Source organism: Rhopilema esculentum, chromosome 8 (assembly GCF_057945365.1).
Source record: "Rhopilema esculentum isolate cy_ngs chromosome 8, ASM5794536v1, whole genome shotgun sequence".
Taxonomy (NCBI): Eukaryota; Metazoa; Cnidaria; class Scyphozoa; order Rhizostomeae; family Rhizostomatidae; genus Rhopilema; species Rhopilema esculentum.
Window position 1 is genome coordinate 8,483,547 of NC_142822.1, and position 11,845 is coordinate 8,495,391.

General features: G+C 37.5%; 2 protein-coding genes across 7 annotated transcripts in view; one reads left to right on the plus strand and one right to left on the minus strand.

The window, feature by feature from the left end:
• Nucleotides 1-5,364, minus strand: part of LOC135694868 (uncharacterized) — a 29,464-nt gene extending 24,100 nt beyond the window's left edge. Inside the window, exon 1 of the mRNA XM_065213743.2 lies at nucleotides 5,226-5,364. Within this exon, the coding sequence (XP_065069815.2) occupies nucleotides 5,226-5,243 (18 nt within the window). The 5' untranslated portion in view covers nucleotides 5,244-5,364. The remainder of the gene's footprint in view (nucleotides 1-5,225) is intronic.
• LOC135694871 (uncharacterized) overlaps nucleotides 1-11,782 on the plus strand; it is a 43,847-nt gene extending 32,065 nt beyond the window's left edge. Inside the window, exons 1-5 of one of the 6 annotated variants that reach the window (XR_016143936.1) lie at nucleotides 374-507; nucleotides 7,586-7,923; nucleotides 8,811-9,103; nucleotides 10,516-10,655; nucleotides 11,106-11,782. Coding sequence is in view for 2 of the 6 variants with exons in the window: in XM_089109673.1 (XP_088965799.1) it covers nucleotides 11,106-11,207 (102 nt within the window). In the remaining 4 variants the exon portion in view is untranslated. Of the gene's footprint in view, nucleotides 1-333; nucleotides 508-7,585; nucleotides 9,104-10,515; nucleotides 10,656-11,105 lie in introns of those variants that run through there. The other 5 variants (XR_016143935.1, XR_016143937.1, XR_016143934.1 and 2 more) reach the window with 5 other exon arrangements.
• The last annotated feature ends 63 nt before the right edge of the window (nucleotides 11,783-11,845 follow it).

Genomic DNA, 11,845 nt, shown 5'->3' on the forward strand with positions numbered 1-11,845 from the left:
TCACGCTTCCTTCATTTGATAAACAGTTAGATTAAAAACACTGCAAAGCTGTGTTTTTCTTAGCAACAGTTTTTGATGATTATAGCTTCTACAGAGCATTGGAACAAAATTTTAGTGAATATCCCTGTTTTTTTAAATAGGCCTCGAAATTTGCTACCTTTTACGCATGATGTTAAAATCGTGATATACCAAAGTCTTCCCAGACTACATTCGTTCACTATCCTTGTATTGAATTAAAAACTTTACCTGATCGAAATCCAAACGAATCTTTTCGAGTCCTTCCTCTAAACTTTTCCCACTTGCTTGCATTTTATAAACTTGTTTATTTTCCAGCCAAATCGTCTGGTCGTTTTTATTCATCGAGAAGGTGGATGTCTGATTATCCACTATGGACAGCCTGTGCTTTTTTACTAAGAATCCGTCTCGATTTGAATGCGAGGCACTACAGAGTTTGAGGCAAAGCGAAAAAACGAAACACTGGGATTAATAGCTAGAGCGTCCAAAAAGGTTGGTAAAAAACAGTTTAAACTTTAAATCTAGCCTTAAATTCGATTGGAATCGTAATACCAAATCCGCCGAGTTATCGTTTTCCTGAGTGTCACTGACCTGACCACTTTTCGCCCATTTTTAAACCCACCTATTCAAAATTTTAATGATTCCTAATCATAATGGCGTGCCTTGCCTGTACCGTATTTTTTAGGTAACGGGTCTAACTTTTCTAACATTAGTCATCAAGAAACGTTCCAAAAAATTACCTTATGCAAACTCATATTTTAACTATAAGGTGAATGTTAAAAAATACAACAGTTTGATTGAAAAACATATAAATAAACACAGGGCCCTAAATCTGTCATGTCAATTGGGGGGGGGGGGGGGTGGGTCAGTCATGTCGAATGATTTTAGAGTGTGCAGTGGGTCATGGAACCACCATGCAATTTATAGAGTGTGTTAAGGAAATAGTTAGAATGGCAAACAACTTAATAAACGAAAAAGATTTTTAGATAAACTAAGGTTTTTTCAGCCCTATAGAAGGTATTTACAGATATTTCTTAGCTTTTTTATAGTTGAGTTGATAATATTTTTCAGAGACAGCTTGAATAAATTAAACCTGGGAGGCTGTAGGAGGACCCACCATGGTTGTGGACGATGTGAAAGGAAATTTTTGAAATCATACCTTCTAAATAGCTATAAAAGCATCTCCCTGACCAAGTTTAACAAAATACTATACCATTCAGGAAAGACAAATCAACGTTTCCCAGAAGAACACAGATTATTGTTTCTGGGAGAAATTGGGAAGGGAAAGAGTCTAGTGACAGATGTTGGAGAAAAGAAAGAAAAGGCGTTTTCTATTCGAGAGCAAGTGTTTTTCTTCTTGAAACCATATTGGATTAAAAAAAATTAGGATGTATCTAAGAATATATTCGGGCTCCAAATGAAAATTTTCTTAAAAAAATCAAGGATGGGCAAAATGTATTGCACTCTAATAATAAAGAGTTTAGTCATTGCTTCTCTCTATATCAAATGCAAAAGTACTTCTTTGTTGACGTGGTACTCTTACGCAGATTATTTTTAATCCTTGCCCTCTTTGTCTTTTGGGCTTGTTCCTTGTTCCTGTGCAGTTAAAATTAAGGAGCTATTATGGAGGTCTTGGTACCGCAGTTTGACTAATAGAGGTTCAGAAATTAGGAACTTTAGGACCTAGGTTTTGAGTTAGGATTTTTTATAAAAAGACGTGTATGAAAATATGTGTGATATGGGTTTGTCAAAATTTATGACAACTTAAACAATTCTTTTCTTACATACTTTTTGAGATTTATTCAAGGGGAGACCGGTGGATAAGATATTTGGGGCTAATCTCCTCCATGGGCAACGTCACTGACTCGACACCACTCTGCAAACATAAATAACAGCCATCTACAATAGTCAACTTGCGTTTGACAATTGTCACCATGACATAGTGGCTGAGGTATGCTGCAATAACTCAGCAAAACATTGTTAGGTTCTAACCCAGCTACCAGGGATTCCTTTCTTTAAAAGCAAATGACAATAATTTCTAAAAAAATCGTTTAGCTCCAGATTTTTGGGGGGGTCCAGTCCCCCTGTCCCCCCCAGGATTTACGGCCCTGAATAAACATTAATATAGGCTATTCACTGTTCCGTGTTGATTTAATCGATTCTGTATATCGCTGTCTACAGACCTTTCTAAAAAATAGACTTCAGATTTGAAATCATAGTGGTCTTGAATTCATACTGAGAACTTCATACTGTTTGGATCGTTTGGTCGCGAGTTACTTTGTTTTGAATATTTAGATATTTCTTTAGATTTGACCGGACTTTACAGCAACAAATTCCATTGAAATGTATAGGAAAGGCTAAATTTTTGAAAATAGGATAATTTGCTGCCTGATAGCCCAAACAACACGAAATTTTTGGCACAGACTAATTTCAACATGAAGATTCCAATTCTATGATCCATTTTCAACAAATGCGAAGATAAAAAATTGGAACAGAGAATGCCCAGTTTATTCCATATTGCAGAAAAGGTATTTTTATGATTCCAAGCTGCATTCTTCTAATGGGGCTACTTTCTAATAGTTGATTTTTGTTAAATGATCCAATTCAATACATTTTAAAGACACAAGAAGGGTAAATACCCCTTTTCCCATGGTATGCATGGTCAGTTACTAAAAGTTTTTTGTCTGCTTGTCTTAGCTACTTATATAGCACTCTAGGAACTATTTAGTCCACAATGGCCAATGACTCCGATCCATCTTGGATAAAACTGATGGTCATTGTGTGGCCAGGGTGGAAAACAAACATTATTCATTTACCAAATCAGATTTTAAAACTTTGCCTTAATTCTATCTTTATCCTGTTGAAAAAAAATGAGAATGACTACACAAATTATCAGATATTGACCTGAGCTTTTGGTGACTAGCTGACATTGAGGCTGAGAAAAATTCAAATGCTTTATCAAAATCAATCAAACCACTGCTCTACACAGAAAATGCACCAAAAAATTATTTATCTGATCTGGCACCATGTGTCCAAGACCTTTTTAAAATCAGCACTCATATTGAATAGATTTTTTGTCATGTATATGTGTACTGTGTAGAAATATTTGCAGAAGGGCCACCTCAGTACTTTTGTATTTGCTACCAAGCTTTTAGACACTGAAAAGCTATTATAGAGCAGGGTCCTGGACCCACCTGATGTGACCATACTTCTTGATGATTCCTATGCCTGGAATTGCAGAGAGATCCTTGCTCTAAGTGATAGACCCTTGGATCTGTTATATCTTAACCACTAAACCACCCTCACACTGGTACAGAATCAGAGTGCAATACTAAAATGATAGTCAGACATCATTTTGTAAGATAGGTTTGTTGACTCCAAACAAATATAAAGACTATAAACAGGGATCCTAGGATCATTTGTTGACTGTCCTAGAGAATGGATATCTAGAGCTAATGGGATTAGAAATTTGTTCAATCTTCTCTAAGTATAAATATAGCTTTTGATAACTAACAGTTTTCTGATGGTTCACAATGCTATACTCAGTCCAAGTAATTCTGCTAAATGCTTAAGCATGAAATTTTCAGGCCCCTGGGGGCCAAGCCCCCGCTCCTTTATTGCAATAGTATAGAGCTTTGTTCAAAATCTTTTGATATGATTGTTAAATTTTCCCTTGCACCCTCCACCAATTTTAAACCTGGGTGGGAGTCCATGTAAAAAGTAGCATAGCCAGTTGGGCAAGAGGGTATTTCTCAGATACCAACTTTCTGAGCAGTTGGCAACCACTGATCTGGCAATGATTTCTGAGCATTGGTGCAAATCTGCCATTTCCTCAGGGGGGTTGTTGATGTTTCAAACAACATTAAAACGTTTTAAAATACTGCAAACAAATATTCTGAAATGTATTTTAAGCTAATCTAAAGGGCGTGTTTTCGAGAATTTTCTGCTCCCTTTGCTCGCAGGCCACTGCTTCTGTACCTCTGCAGAATGTTTTACAATTTCCCTCGTTTTAGGGTTTATATAGAAAAGACCTTCACATTCTATAGATATTCACGATGAAATAGAACTGAAATGCTAAAAGGCTTCAATCCTGAATAACAACTAGATTTTAAATTTTGCAAATTTTGCTCCAAGCAGAACGGACTTAGTTTGAAACTTTTGAATGCTTTTTATTATTTTTAGATATTTATTTTCAACTTTGGAAGACACGAAGAGCCTCGTCGCCTTACACAGTTCAGAATATAAACATTCTAGGAACAGTGAAGGAAATAGACAGTTGTAGAATGAAGTCAACCAAAAAAAGCTACATATTACGGTTTTTGTGTTTGATTAGCCAACCATTGCCACGTGAAAAGCCTTAGTTTTTTCAAACGTATTTACAAAATGGGGATACCATATTCTCAAGGGTGTGGTCAGCAAACATTTTTCTGGGGCCCCCTGCTGTTGGACTCCTCTTTACCTCTTTAATCTTCCGCCCTGGCTACGCCACTGCAGGAAACCCCATCTAACAATCTCATCTAACAACCTCACTTGTGCCCCGTTTACACTGCTACGGGTCACTTTTGATACGGACTATACTTTAGCAAATTTTTCTGGAATGCCAGTATTTGCTACCAATGGCGGCGCCAGCCACCAAGCCCGGGGGGGGGGCAAACCAAAAAAATTTAAGCCATGCCCTTTTAACCACCAGGAAACGCCCTTTTACCAACAGGGAACGCCAATTTTATCCGAAGTGAACGCCTATGACTAACTTTTGTTTGAAAATTGGCAGTTTGAAAATCATAGGATTACATCACAAAAAGTATGGTGTCAAAATGTTACCCCTCCCCCAACATTTTCTCATCGAATTTAGACGAAATACAAAATCGATTCTGCTGAGAACTGGGGGGACGTGTCCCCCCAGTCCCCCCGTGGCGCCGCTACTGTTTGCTACAAAGGTTTTTTTCTGTACATGAAAAAGTTAAGATTTTTTTTTCATCAGGAATTTTTGCCAAGTTTCTAACTTGGAGAATCACATAGGACCTTTATGCCCCCGAAGAAGGTCCGGTAGCTATTAACGTAATTGGAAGCAATCTTCAAAGGAGAGGCAAGAGCCCCCCTTGGAACGATTATGCTTATGGCATTGATGCAATCTATGATTTCTTATTGTGCTTGAATTATTTCGTATTTAATTTCTATTTTGTTTCTTTTTTTTACGCTGTACTTTTTACCTTGTTCGTAGACTGCATGTCCTTCCCAACTGTCTTTTTCTCACTTCGAGTTTTATCAGGCCATTACTTCCACTATGAAGAGATATACAATGAAACCCAGTGAATTCCTCTGAGATACAGTAACATACAGTTAACCAGCCCACTACCTGCCAGTTAGCAGCCCATTTCTGTTTCGAATTTTTCTGGTGCCTATCCAAACACGGATTGACCTTGTTTGCCGCTCTTTGTTCAAAGCATAGTTGATAAAAGAAAATTTTCAAGGCAAACCACAAGTAACAATTGCAGTAACTGGTTGTTGCTTTTGTCCAAGAATCACCCTGATTTGCGGAATACGGATCATGAAATCAAAAAAGCAAAGTGATAAGATTTGAAATAATGTATCACGCAAAGAGTATTTGCAAAAAAACAGCTTATAAGCAGAAAAATGTTCAGGATTACTCAGGTCGACCGCAAGCTCCAACCCGGAAAATTCTAACTTCCCTCGGAGGCTGCACTTGAAGACCAGGCGGAGAATGGGGGTAGGCTGATTCCGAAAAGGAATTGTCTAGTTTCCATACTGCTCGACCTGATAGTCATAAATAGACATGATTAAAAGTCATAAATTAGCATGATTAATTATTTCAACTTTCAAGTAAAGGCTTAGGGTTAGATAGAGTTAGGTTTAGGTTTAGGTTTAGGTGTAGGTTTAGGTTTAGGTTTAGGTTTAGGTTTAGGTTTAGGGTTAGGGTTAGGGTTAGGGTAAGCTCATTACGTCATCAACTCCTTCCAATAATCGATATAATACGTGCAAGTTCGGGGGCCTACATCAAAATAGAGGCAGTTGCTTTTTAAAGGTCTCTTACATCGCATCACATTACAGTATACCAAATTGTAACACCTAATTTGAAAGCAAATGAAACTGCATTGGCTGTAATTCATGTTTTTTGTTGGTAACCTAATGCATGTCTAAAGATCCTCAGATTGTTTTTGTGAAATGGTGATTGCGATCAACATAAATGGCAGCTAAAAGAAAGCATGAACCATGCTATTTAGATTACACCAAGATTATTCGATAAAGAGCCTCTACAGTAACATCTACTCACGATGACGATGAAACAAATGGAAACTTGTACTGTCGTTCATAGAAAATGATATTCTTAAAGCTTGTTAATGGAGACCATCATGGTAGAGTAAAATGGTACAACTGGAAGCAAACAGACCCGATATAGGCTAAAAGAGCTTTCGAAGATATATGGAGATAAATAAGTTTTTGTCCTGGTGGAGCATCAAATAACGCACGTTGTTATAAGTAAGGAATGTCTTCATGCTCCAATACTATCTAGAAAATCCACCTTCTTTCAGGAGTTTACGGTAAAAAGAGCTGCTATGATATTGAGAGAACTGATTTATATTTGTCGATGATACATAGCCCCAAGTTGTTGGAAGTGTTCTTTAAAGCGTTATAATCATCAAAAGAAAGCCATCACAGTGAAAGAGTTAATCGTCCTGCTGGTTCACCCAACCAAGATGTTGTCGAAGGAAAAGTTCTTGACTCCAAGCATGCTTCATTAGCACTTAGGCTTCACAGTCTTACTGGGAGGGGCGGATTTAATCATCAAGAAACACTTAATCAAATAAATAATAAACAGTATTCCAAAGTTGCAAACTCAGCCCGTTCTCCTTTCCCGACAACCATTTCAGAATCCAGTCTTTAGCATTTTAGCTCCTATTTGTCGGGATTGCCTAAAAAACGTGAAGAACTTTTCTATATAAACCCTAAAAATTCTTTACAGAAAATTTTTGCGACGATGCCCTTGAGATAAGCTTAAAATACATTTCAGAAAATTTCTTACAATCGTTTGCTTGCAGTCTTTAAAAACGCTTTAATGTTGTCTGAAATATAAAGTAAACCCCTGTAAGGTTCTAATTCTATTGTAGATTTGCACTTTTCTCAGACATCGACTTTCTGAACGGCCGCTCCCCGGTGGCGTGGGCCCTGGACCATCTACTATTGTTCTATTCTCAGTATTCTATTGTTCTATAGTATTGATATCAGTTTGGCCAAATTTGGCCGAATTTTGAAGCTGATTTGACTGAATAGTCTGGGAATGATCTACCAACCCTGATAAGAAGATAATAAAGTAAAATCTTTGCGTTACTTGGTTACTGCTGACTACCAAAAACTGATTTTTACCGAACAGAACCAAATTTATTGAAGGACGCAGAAGTATTGGGGGTGTCGCACCGCCTACACCCCCCTCCTGCTAAATCCGTTCCTGCTCACTGATCAAAAGCTGCCAATCACAGTTTTGACCATATTAAGATAACATAACGTTGGTCTAAACATGATAGTTCCTCACAATTTTGCTAATTTTCTACAGAATGGAGAAAACAAACCATGCACATTAATTCAAGGAGTGATAGAAGAAGACCAAAGTTAGTTACAAGGAAAGACCGTCCTCTTTTCCAATGAAAACAACTGCACTAAAGTGAGGAAGATGAAGTTGTCATAGATGAAAGACTGAAAAGCAATCACGAAGAAGCAGATACAAAGCTGATTGCTTTAGTGAAAGCAGCAAACCGAACGAGTGAGGATTCTGTGATGATCAAACCACCTTGCGGGAGTATCGATGTCTGACCCCCTTTGTTGTCCATGATTTTGCAGGAATCCATGTATTGATTGTCAAAGGAACAGGTCTAAAAAGAAAGAATTGTAAGTGTAAGTGTGGTGAACTGGACCTTTCGAGCAATTTCTTAATAATGCTAACAAGTAGAACACTCTAGACAAGTTGACCAAAATAATTGTGGAAACTTCTAGAGTTAGCCTTACGTAACATGCTGTAACTTGCTTATTCCAGATTGTGATCCTCCACAGTGATATTATATTGTACGGGTATATTCTAGAAATTTCTTGTTGAACAGTATATAAGGGTAAAGTAGCTTGCTGTAGGCATTCAGTTTATTATTTAGTTAAGGATCTGTTATGCGAAATTCGATGGATACATAAACACGACGCATTGTTTTTATCTTTGGAGAATAACTATACGGGCCTAAGCTGGAAAACGTATCTTATAATAGCGTTGAAAGAGACGCACTTTGTTTGTGAATCTATTCAGTGTGTCACAGGGAATGAACATTAACACCAACGCGGTCTTGGATTCCCCACATAACGTGTTCAACACTGGAGGTCGAAAAGAGAAGAGCACTAATCGGTCTTCATGTCTTTTCAGGAAATGACTATGTTTCCTTTTTTGTAGAAAAGGAAAATAGCTTTTTAGTACGATGGCCTACAGGGGACATGCAGCATGTACTAAGTTTTGCACGCACACAAAAGCAAAGGCGGTTGCAAAATGAATTTCACATGCACAAATTCATTTACATGATCACAAAATATAACTGCAGCACACTAAGTAAATGTTGCAGCATACACTAAGTCTAACCTGCAGCATACACAAAGTCTGACTTCACAAACGACGTGAGGTAGAAATTTTTTTTGCAGAAATCTGAAGTTGAGCAGAAAATAACCGATTTAAGCTTGCTGACACCGTGTCTATCGAATTTAAAGCTCCGCATCAAGCGATTTACTTATGTGGCATCCATTTTTAGACATTATGGACAACCCAGCTAATCGTGGATGGGATGAAAGAGGATCAGTTGTTTGGAGTGATGTATGCTACCCAGATGATGTTGCAGAGCTGTTGAATAACAAAATTGTGTCTACCGATGATGGCGACAGGGCAAATATAATTGACGGCAATGATAGCGAAAGCGATTTTGATGAAGATATCATTGATTTGTACGATGTGTCATCATAACAAATTCATAAAAGATACATTCTCTATACATAGTGTGCTGAAGACGTGCTCACACATGTTTTGTGGGAAATTAGAAAATTATAAGTATGTATAAATTTAGTTATTCGTTTGTTTAAGGAATCAAATTAGATACTTAGAGATACACTAAATTTAAGAGCCTCGTGGAAACAGACAATCAGGAACCATAATGCACACAGCATCCTGCATGATGCACAGGCACGTGGTTAAATCGCAGTAAAAAACCGTAAATTAAGAAGATTGGTATATTAATCAGTATTATTAGATAAATGGGACAATTTCGTATATAAGATTCAAATAGAAACACTAGAAAAAGAAACGAAGTAGAGTTAGAGTAGAGTCGTTCGAACTGTAGGTAAAGGAAAGGACGAGCAACGCAGAGTCTCAAAACAATTGTACGTGGAATTCAGCAGAAAATTAAAAATGTACGAAAACGATATGGTATTTTTCTTGAGAGATTCGGTTCACTTCTGAAACCTCTTTCGAATAAGTAGAGTGAAGCAATTAATGCAACACATAGATTGGAGGAAAAGTAGCCTCAAGAATGTTTTGGCACTGATTCTATGAATATTTTTGAAGTTTTGTACCCTGGACACCAGAGCCATAAAAAGTCAAGCGCGGAAATTAGAAGACATGACTTGAGATGCGGAGGAGCGTCTATCTGAGAGGAAGGAGAAGAAAGTTTCAATACTGGACCAAAACTTTATTTTAAGAAAAGTGTACTGTTGGTTGACCAAATACCGTAAAAACTCTATAAAGCCCGGGGGGGGGGTGGAGTTATTTATATTTTCATTCCTAGAGGGGAGGTTACAAGAGAGAGGAGCTTATTAGAATGGGGGATTATTAATCATCCAGAAGAAAACATATTATAAAAATGCTACAATACTCTAGGATTTCTTCGAAAGGATCAATATCAGTGTTCTCTTGACTTCTAAGGCGCACTAAAAATTCTTTACATGGACCGTATTTATTGCGCCTGATCTAATTATCAGCACAAACGTCAAGAGACCCACTCAATGCGCATCTTTTCTTTGTTTGCCATCAACGGCTAAATATGGGAGGGCTTAATAAAGAGGAGGCTCATATAAATTTTGGTTTGGGTAGCGGGCTTAATAGAAAGAGGGCTTAGGGGCGCTCAACAGAGCTTTTACGGTAAGTGAAAAGGGTCTGCAATCAAATCTATTTTTATAGCAACCAGACTAATGTTGCTCTGCACTCTCAAATCATGGAAAGCTAGGGTGTACACCATTCAATAACAATAAAGCAACACTTTCAATGGCTTAGCAATGGATGAGATATGAGACACTGGGCTAAATAGGGAGCTAAAAAGGGGGCAATGTGGTAGAAGGATGTTATCTAGCTATATCGTCCAAGCACATGACAACGCCTTTTCTACTAAGAATATTGAACATTTTGGTACTTTAGTATGTTTTATAGCTTGTGTTTGACAACCTTGACTTTCCTTTCTTTTCTCCAAGGAGAGAGGTTCATGAGAAAGCTCTTACTACTCAACCATTTCGAGAAAAAAATTTATCTGGAAGAGGCAATTTTTTTCCCGCGACTCTTTACATCTCGAATGATAGAGATCTGGTTTTATCATTTCCTATCAGACTAGAAGGTGAATTTTTCGACTTATCCATATCCTTGCAGGCCAATATTATTCCTCAATTATAAGCAAAGAAGCGCTTGGACTTTGGTTACTAACACAAAATGCCATTTTTCAGCATTTAAGGGAACATGGCTAGTCAAGATTTTTCATTTTTCTTCCTCGCACCTATGAATCTGTCAATACGGATATGGAATATTGTCCTATCAAATGATCACACTTTGTGAAAACTTCGAAACATGAAATAGCCAAATGACACAAAAACATGAAAAAGTTACTTTGCCTTTTATGATGTTCAACTTCCTCCGCAGCCTCTTTAACAGCCTCTTCCATCTTTCCCTCCCGTCTATCCTACCCATCTACCCCTTCCATCTATCCAGTTTGAAAGTACAGATTATATCTCTGACAAGAACGAAATAATAGCGAGACAAGAATTGATCAAAAGTTATCTTCTGTTTTTAGGACGCTATATCTTATAAAGGCCTCGCTGGGAAGCGTTCCAGGCAAGAATGTCAATCAGCAATGCAATGCAATGAAGAAATTTACTTTGGTTTACGAGCCTAAAGCCTGATTTACACGAGACGAATTTTTCGCGCGAAGCGAATTTTTCGCCACGAATTTTTCTCCTGCGAATTCGCTGCGAATTCGAAGTTTAATTTCCACTAGCAGAATTTCTTTTGCGAATTCGCCGCGAATAATGCCAAATAAAATGGCGTCTGTTCGAAGATTGTTGTTATTGAAAAAAAGCGAGCAAAAAAGCAAATAAATGGGTACTTGGTTCGGAAAATTTATTCAGAACGTCTGCAGAAGGGGGAGTTTCATCTTTTGGTAAGTGACTTACGCTTTCATTGTCAGGAATAAATGGTGGAAACATTCAAAATACTTAAATCTGCAGCTTGGTTATTTCGACATCACAGTTTCTCGATTCTTAGTTTGTATACCCTTGATTTTTGTTTTTATGCTCTAATTAAATCATTTGCTTTGATTTCAGCAAGGAAATCTTTATTATTCAGTCTATTTACCAACTTTAATCAATTTCTTATAGAGGAGTCGTATTTGGTAAGACTTACGTTGCTTGTTCAAAGGAAATGGAAGAGCGATATTTTAATCGTCGTGCGCTATGCCATCAAGCCAGAAATGGAAAATTTTTACAATCGGCTCCATAAAGACGTTCGGCATTTTGCAATCTTTTCCAAAACAAA